The sequence below is a fragment of the Mustela nigripes genome, chromosome X, assembly GCF_022355385.1.
Source record: "Mustela nigripes isolate SB6536 chromosome X, MUSNIG.SB6536, whole genome shotgun sequence".
NCBI classification, from domain to species: Eukaryota; Metazoa; Chordata; class Mammalia; order Carnivora; family Mustelidae; genus Mustela; species Mustela nigripes.
The window spans coordinates 104,464,334-104,488,523 of NC_081575.1; the positions used below are offsets into that span (position 1 = coordinate 104,464,334).

At 42.0% G+C, this 24,190-nt stretch overlaps 1 protein-coding gene across 1 annotated transcript in view; it reads right to left on the bottom strand.

Annotated features, from left to right (window-relative positions):
• PDK3 (pyruvate dehydrogenase kinase 3) overlaps nt 1–24,190 on the bottom strand; it is a 78,513-nt gene that overhangs the window by 27,150 nt on the left and 27,173 nt on the right. The window contains exons 3-6 of the mRNA XM_059385829.1: nt 23,710–23,781; nt 19,101–19,285; nt 16,723–16,812; nt 3,467–3,544 (exon numbers count right to left, since the gene is read on the bottom strand). Coding sequence (XP_059241812.1) covers nt 3,467–3,544; nt 16,723–16,812; nt 19,101–19,285; nt 23,710–23,781 — 425 coding nt within the window. The remainder of the gene's footprint in view (nt 1–3,466; nt 3,545–16,722; nt 16,813–19,100; nt 19,286–23,709; nt 23,782–24,190) is intronic.

Sequence of the window (24,190 nt, forward strand, 5' to 3'; positions counted from 1 at the left end):
AGTCTGTGTCTGGTGCTGTATTTAAGGCCCCAGCAACAGTATCCTTTTATCACCACGCAAGGTGATCTTACAGACAAGGAAGTTGTTCCGTGTGTCCTCTCCCACCACCTGGAGAGCTACAAAGCTCACGTCATCCCTCTGAGCCGGGCTGCCTCACCGCCAAGGATCCAAAACAGGTAAGAAAAGAGGTGTCTTTGCTTAACGTTTTGGCAAGTGATTTCTCAGGAGAATAAGAAAGCTAAAATGAGAACAAGTGTGACAAAATGGATGCTTGTCTGGAGAAACCAACGCGGGTTGCCACCGGGGGCAAGTCAGAAAAATCTGAAACCTGATAGAAGATAAACATCTGTTATTTTTTTAAGATTTTATTTATTTATTCGATAGAGACAGAGAGAGCACAAGCAAGGGGAGCAGCAGGCTTGCCCTGAGCAGAGAGCCCGATGCAGGGCTGGATCCCAGGACCCAGGGATCATGACCTGAGCCAAAGGCAAACACTTAACGACTGAGCCACCCAGACGCCCCAACACATCTGTTATTTTTATTGCTCCTGTTAAGTGTCATCAGAAGGAGAAAAAAGAAAGTTTATTTTAGCTGGCTCCCAATATCCAGAGTTCCTGGGATGACTGGTAAACACTGACAGTGTTCACAAAGTATGTTCTCCGTAGTCCCATTCACTACTTTCTCAGGGGTCTACAATGGCAAAGAAAAAATGCCCAGAGATTCAGAACGAAAGATGATACGTCAAACTGATGGAATGATTCTCGGGAAGCAACAGAGGTTCCTTCGGGTCAGCGGCAGCCACACTGCTGTCAAGCACACAGCGGAGGGCAATGCTATTCCTCACTACGGTTCGAGGCGCCTGTGGGGTAATGGAAGCAACGAGAAAGAAGCAGACTCTGAAAATGAATCTGTGGGAATCTGGATCCGATGGATTTTTCCTTTAAGGAAAACTGAGATGGGCAACATGCTGTGGGAAACATCCACTCTTTACAAAGTGACGTCTACTTAAGGTGTTCAGGACTGACCTCTGACCTGCATCTCTACCACAGAACTTGTTAGTGCGAAGGCACCGCCCTTAGCCACATCCACAAAGAGCTCTGACATTCAGAAAATCGTAAAGAGAAATCATAAACACATTACCCAGAGCCACAGGGAACTAGAGGTCGCCTATAACCAGCAGCATTCACTTATCTTAGTGATGGGAAAGGGGACTTGAAAAATCATGCACGAGACAGTGCCAAAAATAGTTGTTAATCTCTCCTCCTGGTGAGGCGCGCTGCCCAGCGTGACAGTTTCACTGAGAAGAAATGTGTGACACAGCTGGCTCCTGGGACTCAGCAAGAGCGGGCTGGCTGCTCTGGCCTTTACAGTGAGTCAGACTGCCATTCATGCAAAAGAGCAATCGGTTATCACCTGCGATTTTAAGTTCCGCGTTTGACAAAGAGAAACGTGCAGAGTGAGGTTAGGCCTCACCTTGCCAGTATGAAAAAGCAGAGAGAAGACTGAGATGTTTCTACTTGGGAATACTCAAGTGAAGTCCTTTCGGTTCTGGCAGTGTATTGATCCAAAATATGGGCACAACTCTTCTCGGAGAACCCAACAGACTTGGAAAGCAGCTTGGATACCTTCTGGCAGAATGCAGGGGCAACTGTCCTACAACAACAGCCTAATATCTTTTCACATGTTGATCTCATTATAAGCAAAATACATTTTTAACATTTTTATTTATCGAACAGACAGAAATCACAAGTAGGCAGAGAGAGAGGGGGAAGCAGGCTCCCTGCTGAGCAGAGATCCCAATGTGGGGCTTGATCCCAGGACCCTGGGATCATGACCTGAGCCGAAGGCAGAGGCTTAACCCACTGAGCCACCCAGGCGCCCTAACATATTTTTGAGAGGGAATTTGGTTTATCTTTAACTGTAAACATCCACATCCTAAGATTCAGTCATTCCACTTCTAGGGACCCAACCTACAGAAATGCTTCCACGTGTTCACAAATTTTCCCACCCTGCAGACACAGACACACCTTTCACTGTTCGTTATAAAGAATATGGGAAAATTGGAAATCCTAAATGTCCGCTCAATGGTAAATGACTCCATAATGGCAATTTACACTGTGGATAATCTCTAAATGACATTAATCCATGCAAAGATCTTCAAGGCAAAGTAAAGAATGCCAGTTATAGAACATGCATAGTTTCAACCCCATTTATGTCAAAAACAAAAGCTCTGCCCGGTCCTCAGAGAACAAGGGAACTTTCACTTCTTACCCTACATTCTGTATTGTTTCTATTTTCCCAACACGCATGTCTCTCTTGTAACTTACAAATAAAGGTAACATGCAAATACATATAGAATCATATGACTAAGGTAACAATCAGCTACACACCTATAGCCCAGAAAGCTGTTGTTTTGGTGCTATAAATCCTTCAAAATATTTCCCATTGAACTTGTGACACTAATGGATTTTTATAGCCTGTGTTTAAAAAACTCAACTTTTTCAATACATTCAATATTCTTTTAAAGCATTATTTTATTTTTGTTTGGTTTTTTTAAAAGATTTTATATATTTATTTGACAGGTAGAGATCACAAGTAAGCAGAGAGGCAGGCAGAGAGAGAGGGGGAAGCAGGCTCCCCACCGAGCAGAGAGCCCAACTTGGGGCTTGATCCCAGGACCCTGGGATCATGACCTGAGCCGAAGGCAGAGGCTTTAACCCACTGAGCCACCCAGGCGCCCCTTAAAGCGTTATTTTGAATGGCTGCTTAGTATTCTATCTTATGGATGTACCACAACTTAAATATCTTCTATCGTGGACAACTGGGGTTGTTTTCTAATTTTTGTGTTTAAGAAAACCACTGTGGTTGTTATTCTTGTACATACATCTGTGTACACCTTTATTTTCACATAATAAACTTTCTGAAGTTTAATTTACTTGACCAAAGAATATGACCATTACTGAATTTTAATTTCCTGGGCCAAGAAGAAAGAAAGGTTGTACTAATTTAAACTTACACCAGAAATGTGTAAGTGTTGTCAACAGTATTTTTCTGGGCACCAATTCAAAGTATTACAACATTATAATCACTGCCATTTTGAAAGACGAAAATGGCATTTCTCCATTTTTGTTTGTACTTCTCTGATTAGTGTAGTTACACATGTTTCCATATGTTTACTGACTGCCTGGCATTTGTTGTTTTGAGAACTGCCTGTTCATCTGTTTGTGCAATTTCTACCTTGATGACTTCTGTTCCAAGAACTCTGAGTTCGAGGAGATTACAAACTCCTGTACGAAAACTCCTTACCCTATTATGCCTAGGAGACCGAAGACAGAAAAGCTTGAAAAAGAAAAGAAAGATGAGAAAGCAGTGTAATGTGAGGAAATCTCACTGCAATATAGCTCAGGTATCATCAGATTTTTAGTCAACTTCCTTGTATGTACAGTAAAAATGATTTTTCTTTTACCATTGAATTCTTCCACTTCCAGCTCTGGAGCAACCAGGTAATACTGCTCACACAGCATCTTGGCGGTTTCATAGGCATCTGCAAAGCAATAAAGAAGTTTAGCTTTAGATAAAAGCATATGGGCAGTCAGGCATATAGACAGATAAACAAAACTAGGACAGCTACTAAACTGATGGATTCAGAATTACTGCTTTTGAAAAAACAAGTCTTTTTTGGCTATAATAGAATTATTGGGACTGAACCAGAATTTCTCCTCCTTTAAAATTGTAATGATGGCAACAATATCTAAATGCCACACTAACGACAACATGGCTAGTTCTATACTAGGCGTACATTTGTTTAGCTTTTAAGTATTCCTAAAAGGCGTTTTCTATGAAAATCTATGAACTCAAGACTACTTTTGAACACCATGGAAGCTGACTAAATTGCAGCAAAAGGTATTTGTTGTTACAATATTATTGACTATATTCTTTATGCTGTACCCCTCTGACTTCATTATCTTATAAATGGAAAGCTGTATCTTATAATCCCTTTCACCAATTTCAGCTCTCCCCCACCCGCCCCTCTGGCAGCCACCAGTTTGTTCCCTGTATTTGTAAGTCTGTTTGTTTGTTTTTCAGATTTCATATGTAAGTGAAATCATATAGTATTTGTCTTTCTCTGACTTATTTCAGTATAACACTCTCTACAACCATCCGTATTGCCATCAAAGGCAAGACTTTATTCTTTTTTATGGCTGAGTAATATTCCATTGTATTATATACTGCTCCTTTATCCCTTCATCTACGGATGGATAGTTAGGCTGCCTCTCATCTTGACTAACGCAAATAATGCTGCAGTAAAAGAAGGGGCGCATATATCTGCAAATCAGTATCTTTGTTTTCCTGGGGTAAACACCCAGAAGTGGAATTACTGGATCATATGGTATTTCTATTTTTAGTTTTTTGAGGACCCTCCATACTCTTTTCCATAGTATCTGGACCAAATACACTCCCCCAAAGAGTGCACGAGGGTTCCCTTTTCTCCACATCTGCACCAACCTTTGTTATTTCTTGTCATTTGATATTAGCTGTTCTGACTGCTGTCAAGTGCTATTTCTTTGTGGTTATGATTTGCATGGCGACAGATGGTGACTACCCTTATTATGGTGAACACAGAGTGATATACAGAACTACTGAATTACTATGTTGTACACCTGACAGTAACATTGTAGGCCAGCTATACTTCAATAATAAAAAGAACTTTTTAAGTTAAAAACTATAGGACATTTTAGAAAAGGCAAAACCATAAAGACAGTAAAATGATCAGGAGTTCAGGGGGAGGTAGGAGGGGCAGGGGTGAATAGGTAGAGCATGGGGCATTCCGAGGGCAGTGAACCCACTCTGTAGGGTGCTGTGATGGTGGGTACACATCATTATGCACTTGTTAAAGCAAGGAGAACTGGACAACACAAAGAGTGAACCTTGATGTAATCCAGAGATTTTAGTTAATAAAATATACCAATGTTGGGGTGCCTAGGCAGCACAGTTGGTTAACTCTTGGTTTCAGCTCAGGTCATGATCTCAGGGTCATGAGACCAAGCTCTGAGTCCAGCTATGCACTCAGCAGGGAATCTGCTTCCAATTCTCTCTCCCTCTCCCTCTGTACCTCCTGCTTGTGCTCTCTCGCTAAAATAAACAAATAAATCTTTTTTAAAAAGGTAATATATCAAAGTTTGTTCATCAGTTGAAATAAAAAGAATTTTAAAATCTTCTTAGGGGGGCGCCTGGGTTGCTCAGTGGTTTGGGCTGCTGCCTTCGGCTCGGGTCATGATCTCAGGGTCCTGGGATCGAGCCCCGCATCGGGCTCTCTGCTCCACAGGAAGCCTGCTTCCCTCTCTCTCTCTCTCTGCCTGCCTCTCTGCCTACTTGTGATCTCTGTCTGTCAAATAAATAAATTAAATCTTAAAAAAAAAAAATCTTCTTAGGGACGCCTAAGTTGGTTAGTTGGTTAAGCAGCTCAGTTGGTTAAGCGGCTGCCTTCGGCTCAGGTCATGATCCCAGTGTCCTGGGATCGAGTTCCGCATCGGGCTCCTTGCTCGGCGGAAAATCTGCTTCTCCCCCTGCCTCTGCCTGCCGCTCTGTCTACCTATGCTTGCGCGCACTGTCTCTCTCTCTAACAAATAAATAAATAAAATCTTTTAAAAAAAATCTTTTTAAAAAATAATAATGCCAAAAGTATTAAGATTTGCCAATTACTTGTAATGAAATATCAGTATCTGCTGAACGAATGGGTTTCCATGAACCACACACAGTAACTTTAAGTTACTGGGAACACTGCCGTAGCTTAAAATGTCCTTTAAGTTAGCTAAAGCTCATAGGATTGGGCTGCTATTTATCAAAGTCTGAGTAGCAACAGTTTGCTTTTGAAAGGAAAAAAAAAAAGACATAGGGTAAGAAGATCAGGGCTATTAAAGAAATAGTTGGAAGAGAATTCAGGCGGTTACGTCTCGAAAGATGGGAAACATTCAGAAAGTGAAAGTGCATTCTTATAGACTGTGCGGGTGCCTCTTTTGAACTGGAAGCAACCTGTGGTCAGGGTTTGTCTTACACTGGGTTTGTAACTCCTACAGAACTTAGTATATACCGATTAGATGGTCAGTACATAGTCCTTCCTAGAATAAATGTTAAACTTCTTGATAGTTTATTTTTAAACCAGGCTTACTGAGATTGAATTCTCACATCCCTGCAAGTCACCCGTTTAAAGTGTACACACACCTCAGTGGTCTTTAGCACAGGTGCACAGCCGTGCCCCCATCACCACCATCAACATCACAACGTCATCCCTGGGAAAGGAGACTCCGTGACCACTGGCCGTGGCTTCCCTCCACTCAGCCCTAGGCAACCATGGGTCTCCTTTCTCTCTGTAGGTTTGCTTTCTAGACACCATGGAATCACACAATACGTGGCCTTTTGTGTCTGGCTGCTTTCACTTAGCAGAGTGTCTCCAAGGGTCACCCATGTCCCAACGTGGGTCAGTACTTCATTCCTCCTCGTGGCTGAACGGTACCATGCTGCACATGTGCATGTTTTGTTTATCCGTTCATCTGGTGAGGGCCATTTGGGTTGTTTCCACTTTGTGGCTATCATGAATAATGCTGCTACGAACATTCATGTCCCAGGTTTTTTGGTGAACATATGTTTTCATTTCCCTTGAATGTATACCTAGGAGAGGAAAATTGCTGGATCATAAGGTATCACAGTGTTTAAACATTTGAGGAACAGCCAGAATCTTTTCCAAAGTGAGATTGTTTTTTAAAGTTCCACCTTCACAGTTTCTAAAGATCAGATACTCAGATTACTTGAAAATCCTCTGTAGGTGTGTTTGCAATGTTCTCAACTGGACACCAGGTCTTTGGAAACAGGCTTGTACTTTTTTTAAAATCCCCCACATCAATAGCGTGCATAGACACTTAGGATTCAAGAGGAACAGAAGAAAGAAAGAGGGAAAAAGTGACCCCTACTGAATTTAAATATATTAAAATTAGACCCTGGCAGCCTAAACTAATATAAAAATAAGATTCAGGTATGTTCAGACTACAAAGTTTGGTTCATTTATATCTTACTGCTGCCACATTAAAATTTTATATAATATTTGACCCCAGAAAAAAATTCTAGTTATATTACTAGACTTTTAGAATTAAACCACTACGAACAGTCACAGAGACATTAGAATAACGATGACAAGATGAAACAATGAGGGACAGACAAAGGACATGTTATTAAGAGGAAAAAATTTTTTTTAAAACAGAGTTGATTGGTGTGAAAACAGACATTGAAGGATTGATTTTAAACTCTAATAAAAGAAAACAAAAATTCAGAATCATACCAAATTTACAAGTTTTTCCCTAGAGTAGAAGAAACCTCATCAAATATGTGCAAAGCAGTCTTGTAAGGAGAGAACTCAAGCCTCACTCTTCGCTTTGGCTACACCGCTGAGCAGCGCTACATCTCCACCTAGTGACACGATAGCACAGAGCCGACTGAGAACCTCCAAGGCCACTTTCCTTCAACCAACAAATACCAAAATCTGAACATGATGCTTCGTTAACCACATACAAAGCCAAAACACCTCCACAAAACAACGCCCCCAAGTATGTGACACCTTTAAGGACGTTTAAACATCATTCTTCCATTCACTATAAAAGAAAAAGAACCTAGTCCCGCTAAATGTACAGGTTCCTCATGGCCCTGGCTTGGCCAGGAGCACGAGATTTTAACAGCATCGTGCGGGAAAAAGTGTTACATAAATTTAACATGGGCAAGATGACCGAGTCCAGAAAGAAGCAAGCAACTTGAAACACAAAGACACAGTACGGTTCCTAAAACCACATGTGAATAAGAATTTTTAAACCATACTCCTAATTATAGTGTATCAATGCTGTAATTAAGAACTGCATTATGGGGGCACCTGGCTGCTCAGTCGGTAGAGCCTGGCTGGCTGGAGCCCATGCTAGAGCATTGTCACATGGAACAATCCTTCTTTTTTAAAAATTTTTTTTAGCTTTATTTTTTCAGTGTTCCAAGATTCCTTGTTTATGCACCACATCCAGTGATCTATGCAGTCCGTGCCCTCCATAAGACCCACGACCAGGCTCACTCATCCGCTCACCCACCTCCCCTCCAAAACCCTCGGTTTGTTTCTCAGAGTCCGCAGTCTCTCATGGGTCCTCTCCGCCTCCGATTTCCCCCAACTACCTTCTCCTCTCCATCTCCCCATGTCCTCCGTGTTATTCCTTATGCTCCGCAAGTAAGTGAAGCCATATGATAATTGACTCTTTCTGCTTGACTTAGTTCACTCAGCATCATCTCCTCCAGTCCCGTCCATGTTGATACAAAAGTTGGGTATTCATCCTTTCTGATGGAGGGGTAATATGGAACAATCCATATTCATGATAAGGTTTTCAAGGTACAGTCAGTTATACCGATGACAGATATTCTTTTTGGTCAGACTGGGAACTAAGGCCTAGAGTGATTTCCAAAACTGGCTGTATGTAAAATTCATTACCAAGTTAAAAAAACAAACAAACCTGGACAGATTCTAAAATGAACCCCTGGAGAGTATGATGTGGTAGGTCTACATTGAGGCCTAGGAATCCATATTGTAAAGAACTAAGGGGCACCTGGGTAGCTCCGCTGGTTAGGCGTCCAACGCCTGCTTTTGGCTCAGGTTTTGATCTCAGGGCTGGGAGACTGAGCCCTGCGTTCCATGCTCAGTGAAGACTCTGCTTAACATACTCTCCCTCCCTCTCTCCCTCTGCCATTCCCTTTGCTTGCATACTCTCTCTCTAAAATGAATAAATAAATCTTAAAAAAAAAAAAACACTTAGCAAATGATTCTGAAGAGAAGCTAGATTTGGGGCCCACTTGCCTAGAAAGCCAAGGTCAGGTCATGCTAATTCTGTCACTGTCTCTCCCAGGACATGAAGGGTCATGGGGCACCAGGGTGTACGACATACACATGAAAAACTTTGAAACAATATACCTCAAATTCAACTACTGGCTTATTAATTCATTTCCTTTATTCTAGAGTAAAATGCAAGTTCTACTCACAATAAACATTCTAGTAACACTTCTACTTTTTAATTAGAAGCCAAAATTGTAAAATATGATAATTTACTAAGTTATTTTTGTCTGCAATATATTTGGGCCAGTATTTACCACCAACCTTTAAAAGCAAGTATCAGGAAATGACTATTATTGTCACTGAACATAAATGCTATTATTTTAAAAATCTGTTTTCAAGGAAAATAATGATCATAAAGTAACAAAACTGTGGGTATGGCACATATGTACTTCCCCAGGCTACTCAAATTGTAAACACACAAGACAAAATATATTTTATTTAAGGGTAGGGTGAAGGTTCACACAGCAAGTAGCCCAAAAGATTCAACTTAGCCAGGAATTAGGGGTTTTAAGGTTTATTTTTTATTTATTTACCTGAGAGACACAGAGAGAAAAAGAGCGAGGCGGGGAGGGGCAGAGGGAGAGGGAGAGAATCTCCAGCAGGCTCCCCACTGAGCACGCAGGGCTCAATCCCCGGCCCTGAGATCATGACCTGAGCTGAAATCAAGAGTCAGCCGATCAATCAACTGAGCCACTCAGGTGCCCCAGGAATTGTTGTTGTTTTTTTTTTTAAGTGCATAGGAATGTTTACTACATTATGGAAATTATTTTATTAGACTTTTCTATTAGAAGATCTTCCTGGGGCACCTGGGTGGCTCAGTGGGTTAAGCCTCTGCCTTCAGCTCAGGTCATGGTCCCAGGGTCCTGGGATCAAGCTCTGCATCAAACTCTCTGCTTAGCAGGGAGCCTGCTTCCCCCTCTCTCTCTGCCTACTTGTGATCTCTTTCTGTCAAATGAATAAAATCTTAAAAAAAGAAGATCTTCCTATTCAAAACTCACCACAGAATTCTGCTATCAAATATTAGCCCCTAGCATGAAGACACATAATCATTTGTTTACAAATATCTTGTAAGAGGCTAGACAAGGATAAATCTGAGTACTGAAAAAACAAACATGAAGGTGCCAAGGTCCCTAACTTGTATCTAACAGAATATAAAAAACTGTCAAGCTCAAGTTTAAAAAGCCACTGTCAGAAGAGGTGACATGAACAGCCATAAAGCATCACAAAGTCAGAGATACACTGCTTTAGAACCCTTTTAAGCTACAAAGCAATTCTGGTAAGGTATGTTTATCATCCTACCCAGAACCCATTCCGAGTAGGAACCAGAGGTTTTTTTAGGCACTGGACCTTCTCCTACTCTCCAAACCCCAGCCAACCAGATGAGTGAGGGTAGAACATCTAATGCAGGGAAACCAATCTACAATTTGACCAGAATCCTAAAATCTGGGTTCAGGGGCAAAAAGACAGGCTGAGCCAACCAAAGTCATTTGTTGAGAATTTAGGTTCGAGACACTCAGACAGGGCAGAAGAGAAAAAGGACCCACTGGGAGTTATAATCTATAATCCAGAGGGCCTGGAGTGCCCACCATTGCCCTAAACAAGTCAGTCAGCCTACAAGAGAAAGATGGAGGGACTGTGACTCAGCAACCCCAGTTGCAAAGAAACACAGAAAACCACCTTGTTCTCTGTTTCCCAGTTCCAATATCTATAGCTCCAAAGTGAGGTGCTTCTTGCCTTTGGATTACCATGGAACCTACTACATTCTTTAATAAGTTTATTTCTTGGGCTAACACAAGTGGATCTCTGTACCTTACAACCTGAAGAGCCCTAAGTAAGAGCAGAAGACATTATTTCTGAGCCAGAGTAACGACAGGCTCTCAGGATAGCATCTGTATGCTGTCATGTAACAGCATGGAGGAACAACACGGCCAAGATAGCATCGCTGTGAGAGCTGATTCCTGGGCCAAGCATTTAAGTCTGTACCTTTAAAACAATCTTACCAGAAGATTTTCCATTTCTTACAAAGACAGGAGGAAAAAGGGTCACAATGGAAGGATATCTCAAAGGATAATAGGAACAGCTTTACAACACTAATTCTAGCATTCGCTACTGTGAGTCTATAATTTGCAGATGTATAAAGGTAGATATTATGTGCTAAGTAAGCAGCAAGAGGGCACGCTTCAGTGTTCTGCACATTTAATTAGTGTTATGCAAGATGCACCCCACTTTTACACGTTTATACAACTGTCTAGTCCAAAATAAAAATATTGTCCCTACCCTTCCACATAAAAGTGTTCCGTAGTCTGTCTCAAGAGATCTAAGTATGGCATCGTTGTGCGTTCAAGAAGGTTCTGTATGGCTGCAAGACACATAAATGTGCATACGTAGGCATGCGTGTGTGACGCAGGGCGTGTGGGCTGGAGATGTGACTGTGCTTAACGCACGCAGGATCGCCACAGCTGCGAAAATCAACAGTAGAGCTGTCAGCGAAAGCCAGAACCCCTACTCCCTCCACATCAAGCTTCTGAAAACCAAATGAAAGGAAAACAGTATCTAAGATAGAGATACACCAAGCAAAATAATGGGGAAATCTAGTAGGATATGAAAAGACAAAAAGTCAACAAAAAAATACCAACTGCTTGAAAAAGAGGAAGGGAGCAGCAAGCCTTCACCAAGAGTCAAAAGATACCGACACGCATTTCTTCCTCTTCTTGCCAGCACTTGGGAGTACTGGGGATAACTGTGAGGCGTGGGCCCTTTGAGACATTCGGATTGTTGCTCCTGGGGCACCTGGGGGTAAGAGACTCAGTGCCTTTTTGCTCTGAGACAGGGAAGAATCTGCAGGCCTTTTGACCACTGGTGCTCTCCACTTTGTTCCTTCTCTCGATCTTAACTTGAACCAGAAACAGCATCTGCTCAGGTATCCTGACATGCAGAGAATTAGGAGTGGGCCCAGAGGCAATGAAACAGAGAGAGGACTGTTAAAATGTGCTTTAGTCTACAGGGAGAAGAGATCTTCTGGTTTCCTGCTAGGTTGCCCGGCCCATTTTGCCAGGGTAGGAAAGGGACCTGATTTAAGGCCAATACTCCACTGAAGAATAAAAGATTATACACATGCAGCTGGAAAACCCATTCGCATACAGAGATTATGAGTACAGCAGATGAGACACAGGAAGGACTCCAACTATAATGAAAGAGAGGATAGAAAATGGGCCACACTGTCAGGTGCTGAATTCATCCAGGAAGGTCATGTGTGATGGGCATTAGTGCTGGAGAAGGGGAAACAGACAAATACTATGGATTTTGTAGACAAGGATTACTCACATTATTTGCTGTTGCATAATCATCCTTCGATGTGGTATCAACTCAAATGTATAAAACAACATTCTCACTTAGTTATGAAAACAGGTGTTTTTATTCTCTTTTTTTTTTCTCTACATTTTCTAAACTTTCTTCAATGAGCATTTTTTAGTGTTTTGGTGCCATGGCATTAGTCCTCTCAATGGACCCAACTAGGGACAGGAGTTGGGTGACTGACAAAAGTGCTGGATAAAGTAGGAAGCCCCGAAGCATGACTATTATTGTAAACACTAACTTCAAAATGCACAATTGAATACACAATTATCTTCTGTCAACAGAAGATTTTGATATGGCCAAAGCCCTTTCCTTCAATATGGATTAGTTTGGAGTTCTAGGTCATCTTTCTTAGATTAACAATGCTACATGTATCTGTGAATTCTGATCCTTATTCCTTTAAAGAGTAATAAACTTCAAGACACTTGTGAAGCAACGTGAGCTCAGGTTCATTCTGAGAGTTTTACTCAGCACTGCCCCATAATCTAAGAGTTATCTGTTCACTGTCATTTCTTACATTTTTAAGAGACTGTTCTTTATCAAGTCTTTCCAAAGCATTCAACTTGATATTAATGGAGATAAGTCTCTTTTCTGTACTCGCATTTCTTCAGTTTATATAATACTGAAATAAATCATGGAGCCACAACAGGTGGAAAACTTATACCAATGGTTTGACGACAAGTAAGTGGCCCTTAGTAAGCATCCACCTTACCAGGTAGAAGAAGCAAAAGAGCACTCTAGAAAGTATACACAAGCATACTGAGTGTGCTGTGCGTTATCAGTAGGGACGATGTGTGAAGGGAGTGAGGGGTGGCAGAAGAGCTGATCGTGCGAATGCGGCTTGATGTATTTATGCACTTTCCGAAACTGAAACCACTCTCCGCTGCTCATTCCTTATGGGAACGGGTTGTCGAGAAATGAACAACCTGGTTTGAAAGACACGGTGAGGAACAGGGAACATACAAGCCCCTCCTCTTTACCAGAGGAGCGTGGGGCAAGAGTGTGTGTGTGCAAGAGTGGATGTCAGGGGAAGTGGTGATCTGAGTGGTCAAAAAGCACAGGGGGTGACTGTCACAGGCCCCGACATCCCCAGAAATCCAGGCTCTACGTTATATGCCACAAGTGGCAGGAATGATTACATGAGGACACACCCGAAGCTTCATTCATAGTTACAACTGCGGTGCCCCTGGGTAGAACGTTGAAACTGGCTGGAGAAAGAATGGAGTCAGAGCTGTAAGTACAGGAGGAGGGAGGGGGAAGGGCAAGAATCAAACTGCTTTACGCATCACCTTCAGCTAGTTTTCACTACAAAACTGGCGTCCCAGGGAGAGATGCAGAAGTGGTTAGAGCAATTCCGGCCCTTGAGAAATCTACAGCGCAGGCACAGAAACCACCGGAAGTACAAGTAAGGCCACGACCGGAAGTGCAGAACAAGGCCCGGAAGAGCAGCACAGACAGGAAGTGCCGCAAAAAGGCAGATTCTTTGCATCTGAAGAGTCAAGGGCAGCTGGCTCCTCCTCCTTGTCTCCCCTGACCTGACTTCCTGACTCCCCACCTGACTTCCTGACCCACGTGAGCGCCTCTTCATCTCTCTGCACCAGGGAAGTGCTACCAGGTGCTTAGAACTCTCTTATTTATCTAGCTGCAGATTCATGGTTTAAATCTCTCTGAAAAGGAATGAAAGACTGTGAAGAAACGATGAGATGATAAACACGGGTCTGTTTTTACAGCGTGATTACGAGTAATTGCAAGCATATGCAAAGGTACAGAGTGCAATGTAAGGACTCCTCACGTACCCATTACCAACCTCAACAGTTTTCAACACAAGCCCACTCTTTTCTGTTATGGGTCATTTTGAGGCAAAACCCACATGTCATTCTATATCACGCCTAACATTAAAAAAATAGCTTTCTAGAAGCAAGGACTCCTTCAAAAAAACATACAATATCGGTATCACATCTAAAAAATTAACATTTCTTGAATGTCAAACATCCAATTGTCTTATAAATGTCCTGAATGACTTTTAAAAAAAAATTTTTTTTAATAAGATTTTTTATTTATTTGAGAGAGAGATAGTGAGAGAGATCATGAGCGAGGAGAAGGTCAGAGAGAGAAGCAGACTCCCCATGGAGCTGGGAGCCCGATGTGGGACTTGATCCCGGGACTCCAGGATCATGACCTGAGCCGAAGGCAGTTGTCCAACCAATTGAGCCACCCAGTCATCCCGTGTCCTGAATGACTTTTAAAAATATGTCATAGTTTACGCCAGAAACAAAAGTAAAGGCAACAATCTATTATATAAGCAATGGCATAAATGAGAAGCCAAATGACTTCTGTGACACACAAGGACCACCACTAGTAAACCTGCCTGCAGTCCTTACTGGGTGCGAGCCCTGCTTCAGGAGCTCTATTAACTCATTTAACCCTATGATAAAGATGACTTACCAAAAGCACCATTTTACAGGTGAAGAAACTGAGGCCCATAACATGTTCTAGGTTGCCCAGCTAACCCAATGTCCACGGGCTGATGAATCAAAAAAATGCAATATATCCATACAAAGGAATGTTATTCAGTGGTGAGGAATGAAGTACTAACCCACATTGCAATGCAGATGACCCTTGAAGACACTCTGGTAAGTGAAAGAAGCCAGACACAGAAGGCCACGTACTGTGTGATTCCACTTACAGTAAAGTGTCCAGCATAGCAAATCTAGAGAAAGAAAGGAGACCTGCGGTTGCCTAGGGCTGGGTGGGGGGGAAACCATGGCCAGTGGTCACAGTCTCTTTCCCTGGGAACGACAGTGTGACACTGATGGTGGTGATGAGGGCAAGGCTGTGCACCTGTGCTAAAAACCACTGAGCTGTGTGTACCTTGTGTGTGACTTGCAGGGATATGAGAATTTGATCTCAGTAAGGCTGATTTAAAAAATTATCAAAAGGCTTAACATTTATCAAACCAAGGAATATTTATATGACCATCTTAAAGGCATATACTACATTTTATATGCATTATAACAACAAATGTAAAACATAGAAGCTGACCTCAAATTGCTTATAGTTCAAAAGAAAAAGCATATAGGCAGGACATAATAATGCCCTTTTGCTTCCTGAATTTGTGCCTTTTTCTCTAAGGGCAGTCAACTACCTGAACCAGGCTTTCTGATTCATAAAAGCTACTGGGCTAGGGTCTGATGAACACACGCTAGGACAAGACTGATCCTACTCCCCTTTACCCTGGGGCCTGCAGAGGTCATAATCAACCACTGGGTTACCTTGTGAGAGAGCAACCTATAGGATTCTTAGGGAGCTGAGGCTGGGCCTAGTCACTTTAAAAAAAAATTGAGTCACCTTAAAAAAATTGAGGTAATTTGAGTAGATGTATCCTACCTAACCCAAGGCCGAACAGCTCAACGATCCTCGGGTGAGCTAAGGCCACCATGCCTGGGTCCCTTTCCCTGGGTTTAGCAATGCCCAGAGTAAACAAAGAGCACAGGTTTTCTTTACCAATAGCCACTGAAGGTCTGGTCTATTCCTCCACTGGGGAGGCTGCATCTACTAGGCCACCTCCCTTGGCCCTCTAAGTTCAAACAGCAAAGGTCTCTCTGCTTGAACTGGGCTTGAGAGATTCACCAAGACAAGGCCCTCGTCTGCTTCCTACTGAACTTCCTACTGAGTTCAGAAAAAGTAGGAACAACTAAGATCTGTGATGAAAACCGGGATAGCTGTGGTCATGAAAACTTGTGTGTGTTCAGAGGAGAGAGGGGAGGGCCATAGTAGGAGAGCCAATCTTGGGAAGGGGTAGTTTGGGAATCTGAAGCTGCACAGAGTAACTAACACCAGGAAAAAAGTAAAAACCTGAAAAGGTCCAGGCACCTGGTAGGTCACTTATAATTAGGAAGGTTTTCTGGAGGTTACACTTACCTTAAATGAATAATGAGGAAACTGCTGTTCAAATTTGAAGTGCCTGGGTACCAGGGACATATGGTTGTGGGGCTCTATTCTACTCTAAGGCTACTAGAACAGTGCCCATCCAGCACCCTGGCCAGTAAACTGGTGAAGCTCACTTACCACATAGATTCCCAGACCTGGGGTGCACACCAGAAAAATGCTGGAATTTTACAACCATGTGAATTTTAGCCAAACTTTAGAACATGGATTTACATTTTCTGGAAGTTTCAGATAATGGGAGCAATCAAAACTTAGAATGTTCCTGAAGCTAACAACCAGTTAGTGTTCAAGACAAAACTAGCCAATGAGGTAGAAATTCCCATGTCGAATGCTGCTAATTATGCATCTTTTCCTGAAATGCCTAGAAAGAACATCTATTTGGCACAAGTGGCTTGGGCCCAGAGAGACCTAATGAATCAGCAAAGAACTCAGCATCATAACCCTATGGCCTCGATTAAACCATAGTCCTGTCTGGACCACAATCACTAACATTGTAGAGGCCTCCTTACCTTTCACAACATCAGCCACATTGCAGGTGGGGTCAATACTTCCGATGTGTTTAGGATGAGCCGGGTTAGTGTCACCACCAAACAGAAGTGCTAAACAAACACAAAAGGGAAGCGAGAGATTAAAAACAAAGCAGGCAATGTAGTCTACCAGGTTTTGAAATGACTGTCTTATTTTTAAGAATCATTTTAGCATCCAGAGTGACTTAAAGCTAGAGAACACATACAATGAGGAGTGATCAGCTCTACTGGTGGCAAAGGAGGAAGGACATGTTTTCGTTTTTGTTTTTAATATTTTATTTATTTATTTGACAGACAGAGATCACAAGTAGGCAGAGAGAGAGAGGAGGAAGCAGGCTCCCCACTGAGCAGATGCGGGGCTCGATCCCAGGACCCTGGGATCATGACCTGAGCCAAAGGCAGAGGCTTTAACCCACTGAGCCACCCAGGCGCCCGGGAAGGACATGTTCTAAGGTCTTCTGGTTGCAGTTAGCAGGTCAGAAAGCAATAACCAATGCCAGGGGCCCAGCCCTTTTCTCTCTGACCCCATGTGACTTGGATGAAAAAGTTATTTTCATCCTCAGCCAAGTTTACTCACCTTCTCAGTACTACTCCAGATATGGATTCCAACATTCACCACTTACTTAGAAAATGCAGTCTGTACTGTTAGTGCAGGCTTGTGAAGTGAATTCGCCGTGAACATTTCAAATGCCTCCATCACGGGGAGTACTTTTCAATGTAGTATACACAAATAATATGTGTTCCAATATTTCTTTTTGTTCAAGTATCTTTAAAACTGCATTCAAATACCTCCACGCTATACAAGATTTACAAAATATTACTTCTGAATAAAAGCCAAAAGGAGCGTCAAAGAAAAAAGTAATCTGAATCCAAATTTTTATAGATGTACTTATTTTCAAATCAAACAAAAATTGGAGAGCGCTTAGATTCCACAAAAGGAGAATTTAAGTTAGGGGATAAAATAGGGAAGATCTGAGGGGCACCTGGGTGGCTCAGTGGGTTAAGCCTCTGCCTTCGGCTCAGGTCATGATCCCAGGGTCCTGGGATCGAGCCACACATCGGGCTCTCTGCTCCGCGGGGAGCCTGCTTCTCCCTCTCTCTCTGCCTGCCTCTCTGCCTACTTGTGATCTCCATCAAATAAATAAATAAAATCTTAAAAAAAAAATAGGGAAGATCTGGGACACCGGGGTGGCTCAGTTGGTTCGGTGTCTGCCTTTGCCTCAGGTCATGAGCCTAGGTCCTGGGATCGAGTCCCCTCTCGGGCTCCTTGCTCCACAGGGAGCCTGCTTTTCCCTCTGCCCGCCACTTCTCATGCTTGTGTGCGCTCTCTCTCTCTCTTTCCCTCTGTCTTTCTGACAAATAAATAAGTAAGATCTTTGAAAAACAATAGGGGATATTTTAAATTATGAAAAATGACAAATAAGGGCATTAGGCCAATACATACAGTTCCAAATGATTAAGTGGAAGAAAAACAGAGGTGTACAAGCTTAATCAGTGATCTAAAAACATGTACATATATATGTAGACAGACACATTTAGGTCAAAAAAACCCTGTAGTTATGTAAGTAGTTTAACTGAATAGTAATTAGGTTCTTTTTTCATTTAAATTTCCTATAAACTGTCAGACACTTCTATTTTTAAGATATACATTTGGGACCAATCCACATGTAATAATTGTATAACACTCACTAATCCAAATAAATCAAGTTAGCAGAAATGCTCTGCTCATTTTTTGCTTCAGCAAAGGGGACGATTTAGGCTGTAGACGTGTAGGTGCTTTTTCTTAAGAATTATGATATCAGGCAAAGAGACAATACTGAAAATGAGCCAAAAAGTTTTTTGTGGCCAGAATTTTAGTTGTTTTTTTCCTATCCACTTATCATCCTGGTGAGTGGACTAAAACTCTCCATAGGAGACTACGGTTTGACAGTTTGCTTAATCTGATTTCTGTGATCACGGTGAAATTAAAGATCAATCGCTCGGATTGTCAAAATGCCAATTCAATATTCCCAGTATTGATGTTTTTAAAACCAAAAAGAAAAACACATAACCCCTGAATAAAGACTAGACCACATTCTCAGAGACACATCAAAGTACTATTACACCCTCACCAGGAACGTAAAGGTAGAGGCTTAAAAGGCAGGCGGAGTTCCCGCCTCTAATGTGAACATCAACATTTCAAGGATTTCCATTAAGAATACTAATGAAGAGCTTTTTAATGGATAGGATTTACTTAGGAAAAATTAAACTAGAAATGAAATTTCTACAGACCAAACTTCAGATCAGTGAAGCAACAGGAAAACATCTGGAAGAAATCACTCTGGGTGCCCTTTCACAAGAGGACCAAAAGCCCAACTTACTGTGCTGGTTAATAAGCATGCGGAAAGAGATGCGGTTGGTATAGAACCGATCCAGAAAATATTGGATGTTACTGCTAATGAATGGATCAAACCCAAATTTCTCCTTGTATTCAATCACTCCTTGTGCCATTGTAGGAACCACATCGTTGTGTCTGTTCCGCACTTTGATCAGAACTTGCAGAAAGCTGTGTGGGAAGGAAACAAAAAGTGGTCAGTCTTTTGATCTCACGCACTTATGCATAAACTTCCCAGCTCTGTCTCTGGACTACTTACGTGCTGGTATTTTTATGTTTTAAGGTTATTTATCTATTTATTTACTTTGACAGATCACAAGTAGGCAGAGAGGCAGGCAGAGAGAAAGAAAGGGAAGCAGGCTCCCCACTGAGCAGAGAGCCCTATGTGGGGCTCGATCCCAGGACCCTGGGATCATGACCTGAGCCTAAGGCAAAGGCTTTAACCCACTGAGCCACCCAGGCGCCCCATAAGCAGAGATATTATCATTATGGGCTACAAGGAGAAACTGAAGTATTACTCAAGGTTTTGCTTGAAACTTTCTATCGAAATTCTTTCAGAGACACAAAAAGTAAAAGGTTCTAGTAAAGAAAAAATGCTTAAACACCTTCTTAGGAATCCATGGACTTTATGGAAAAGTGATCACATAGAATACTGATTCCATAAATGTTTGCTGAATAATTGCAGAACACACTAATATTTCTTCTGACAACACGAGGGTACTCCCCCCAAATCTCCAGGATTTATTAGACAGTCTCAAAGCAACAGCTTTCATGAATAAATAATGTCAAACTTTTTAAGAGTCAAATTTTGAAATGAATTTCACATAGCAGTAAAATAGAGTGATGAAATGTGGGCAGAGCAAAGGCAATTAAAACAAACCAAGTCAAGAATTATGGTATGTTATAACAATGCTTCATAAACCCTTTAGAAGGAAAGGAGGATGTCTTGTGGACCACCTGTTTTTGTGTGGGGGGGGCAGTTTTAAGCTGCTAGTTTTTAAAATCAGTACTTTTTTAAAAAAGATTTTATTTGTTTGACAGAGATCACAAGTAGGCAGAGAGGCAGGCGCGGGGGGGGGGGGGGGGGATGGCAGGCTCCCCGCGGAACAGAGAGCCCAATGTGGAGCTTGATCCCAGGACCCTGGGATCATGACCTGAGCCGAAGGCAGAGGCTTTAACCCACTGAGCCACCCAGGCGCCCCTAAAATCAGCACTTTTTAATGGAAACAACTTGACCAAAAATCTGTCACAGAATTTTAAGACCCATTAAAACAAAAGCTTAATCAGGAAAAAAAAAGAATTATGGTATATTACTATAAAGATACAGAGGGAAAAATATACTACGAATGGCAACTAAGAACAGAGAGCCTCGTCAATGGAACCAAATAAAAAGCCTGGAAGAAGGACCAGGGCAGGGCGCCTGGGTGGCTTGGTGGGTTGAGCCACTGCCTTTGGTTCGGGTCATGGTCTCGGGGTCCTGGGATTGAGTCCTGCATCAGGCGCTCTGCTCGGCGGGGAGCCTGCTTCCCTCTCTCTCTCTCTCTGCCTGCCTCTCCGTCTACTTGTGATCTCTCTCTGTCAAATAAATAAATAGAATCTTTAAAAACAAACAAAAAAAGAAGGACCAGGGCAAGTTAAGTAAGCATAAATATTTAGCAAATTGATAAAAGTGGCATTCCGAGTCAGTAGGGAAACCACCAAATTAGTTGGGACAGGTGGCTACCAATTAAAGTCACATCCCAGTTTCAAGCCTTAAGCCGTTAACTTAGTTAAAAGATTTAAATGTAAAAGAATGAAATCACAGAAAAAATAAAAGAAAATCAGGTAAATAAGTATATAGTGTAGTATGCCTTGGGGTAAGGAAGGCTGTTCTTAGCTTAATACTACAGGTAGAAGCCTGAAGAAACAAACAAAAGGAATATGCAGAATTTGGGCAATGCTATAGGGATACAGGTTATAAAGTCAAAAAACCAAAGTGGAACCTGGGAAAAAGACATTTGCCAGAGCTACTATCTTTTATAAAGGAAAAGATGAGCACCCTGACAGAAAATGAGGCAAAGGATTTGGCACGAATAGGAAATTTACCAGAGAGGCAACGCAAATACCAATAACTTATCCTTCAAAAATAGTAACAGAAAAGTAAAACAACGCAGTACCATTCTCCACTCATCACACTGGCAAAGAAAAACCAGTGTCCTCTAGAGTGTGGAAGCATGACTGATCCATTTCTAGGGGCAATTTAGCAACGTGTATCAAAAGACCACAGAGTCTCATTCCACTCCCAGGAATTGATCCTAAGAAAATAACAAGACGGAGCTGTTCTTAAGAGCCCTGTTTAGAGTAGCAAGAAAAATACAAACCATTCTACAACTCAATGACAGGAGATCAAATCACATGACTTACCTGTAGATGGACCATTTGGAAACCATTAGTAATGGTATAGAGATCTATAATGTCCACAGTTATTTTTGTAAAACATATTGTGCACAAAAAAATATGGATGCCTAGGAAAAAGTATGGAATGGAAGGAAAATGTTAACAGTAGTTGTCCCCTGGTAATGGAAATTTGGAGTGACTTTCTTTTCACTTATCTGAACAGTCTTAATTTTTCTTGGTGATGACAATCTCCTGACACACACATAAAGACAGCAGAATTGAATAAATCAACTCCGAAACTGGAAGGTCATAATTATTGACGAGAAATTTGATAATGGACAATCTGTCCTCTACATAATGTTCTTTCTAATGTACTTATAAATCCACTATCACTAAAATGAAAGATTTCATTACAGTAGAGAAGCACCTCAACTTATCAGAAGCAAGGAGACTTGCCTCCAGGGCTCAATTCTCAGAATGCTTCCCCAGTCTTCTGGGGTCTTCTTAATTTTATCATCAAGACAAACAAGCCTGTTCTCTAAGCTGCTTTCTCACTTAAATGATCTCCCTGGCCAGGACTCCTGCACAGCCTCTCCCGGACTGGAAAGAGCTACTACTATGAGTAAGGCGATTAGCTCACCTTCCTTTCCTTCCTTCGCCAGGGGCAGTGGGCTTCTGAAACCCCAGCTATACTATACCAACTATCTGTGTGAACCTGGGCAAGTCACCAAAACTCACTGAGGGGGAGCAATTATCATTATGATCTCATATGCACTGGATCCAGCACTTGGCAGTTTCCAAAGTGGGCTCCCGTCCATAAATTGCATCTGACCAATAACCTGTTCCAGAAACTGAGATGGGATTCTGGGAAACATACGGTAGCAATTTAATATTATTTACTTCCACAAATCTATAACCTAAAATTTGAAGCTAGAGAAGTCAGTCCTAATTTCTAGGATGTCAGCAAAACAAACTGTTACTATCTAATGACTTTTGAGAAAACAAAGCTTCCCGATACGAGTCCTTCAATTTCGATATGCTAAGCGAGAGCAATGGCCTATAGCAAGGAGAACACTGCATCTGGGGCTCTACTGCAATGCCTCCCTTCCACAAGTCACAAATCCATTTCCAAAACACCTAGCAAAGACGACAGGTGTATACAACCTTCTATTTTAATTTACAACTAAGCTGGAGCGAGCTTCTCGAGGCTCACACGGTCAGTTCTGGCAGGTGGTACATTGTGTAGAACGATGCCCGAAGGCAACGGACCGAGGATTTACAGATCCCCTCTGCTACCAGTGAATGTTACAACTTCAGACAAGTCATCCCCCTTCTTTGACCTCAGTTTCCTTATCTGTGACCGGAAAGGGTTGGGCTGAATGCCTCGAGTTTTACGGTTGCTTCTGTAACACAGTGTTTCTTTGTTCTTTTTCTGGAATGTCTGTGTATAAGGCGTTTGGGGTCACAATTACGTGGACCAGGCTTCTCTGTAGAAAGAAAGCTCTTCAGCACAACAGGCCTGCCATAGGCAGTCCCCCGTGTGTATGAGAAATGGGAGGAGAGTAATATGAAGGGGACACTTAATTTCTCTTGGGGTTAAAAAAGAAAAAGCACGCACACACGTGCACACACATACTCGGAGCTAGGGTGAGTGTTTTCCAGTTAAATGAAGATGGAAAAACAGCACCATTTTCCATCAGCATGAGAAGTTAGCAGTCTTCGTGCCGAACAGCAGCAGAGAACTCAGGTTGTTATATTAAAAGCCCACTCTTGTATGCTGCTCCAAAACAAAAGCATTACAGGTTTTCTGAGCTCAACTGTTACACTGCCTTGAAAAGTTTTAAAAAATTGAACAAAAAATCGTAAAGGATTAAGTAGATAAATCAGGTCTATCCAGAGGCCACTGCATTCTTAAAACAACCACTAGGTGGTACACTCACCGCAATATTTATGGTGAGTGGCCGGCACCAGTTCACCAGGAGGGAAAATAGAAAAGACCTAGATCATGAAACATAATTTGAAGGGTCATTATTCCTTTTGTGCTATGTTAAATTACCTCAAATTATTTATAAATGTGATACTGAGTTGTTACCCATTAACAAACGTAATGCTTTCATCCAAATTACACTTCTTGGTTCTTAATGACATGAGTTCCATTTACCAACACATTTTTTAGCCCGGATGTTTCTACTGTCAGGTAAGTTTGGGACTATACTTACTTATCCAAGACCTGTGGATCTTCAGGGCTCTTATTCTCATATTCCAAAAGTTCCAGAAAGCTCTGCATATACCTAAAAAAAGAGGAGTTACTCTGTTAATTGCCTACCCAGCTTCCGTTCCTCCTTTCCTTCTTCCTAAGAGTAGCCTAAAACTTCACTCAGGTATTCACCTAACCTCCCCCCGCCAACCCCCACACTGTAGCCCAAGGGCTGCAGGGGAAGCAGACGCCATGCAAAGCTCCTGGGTGGCCTGACTTTTCTCCAGGTAATGGTATTTTTCTTGTCACTGACGACTAACTAGCCCAACAGTCGAGGCCTAGGCCTGGCATTACATTGCATTGCATTCCCCTGAACAAAGAGACTGACTCAGGAATGGGCACACCGCCCCAATTCAAGTCAGTAAAATAAGAGGGAAGCCTTGGTGGAGGTCTTTGGAAGAGAAATTAACTTGCTCTGCTTCTTGCACAGTGGGCTACGTGGA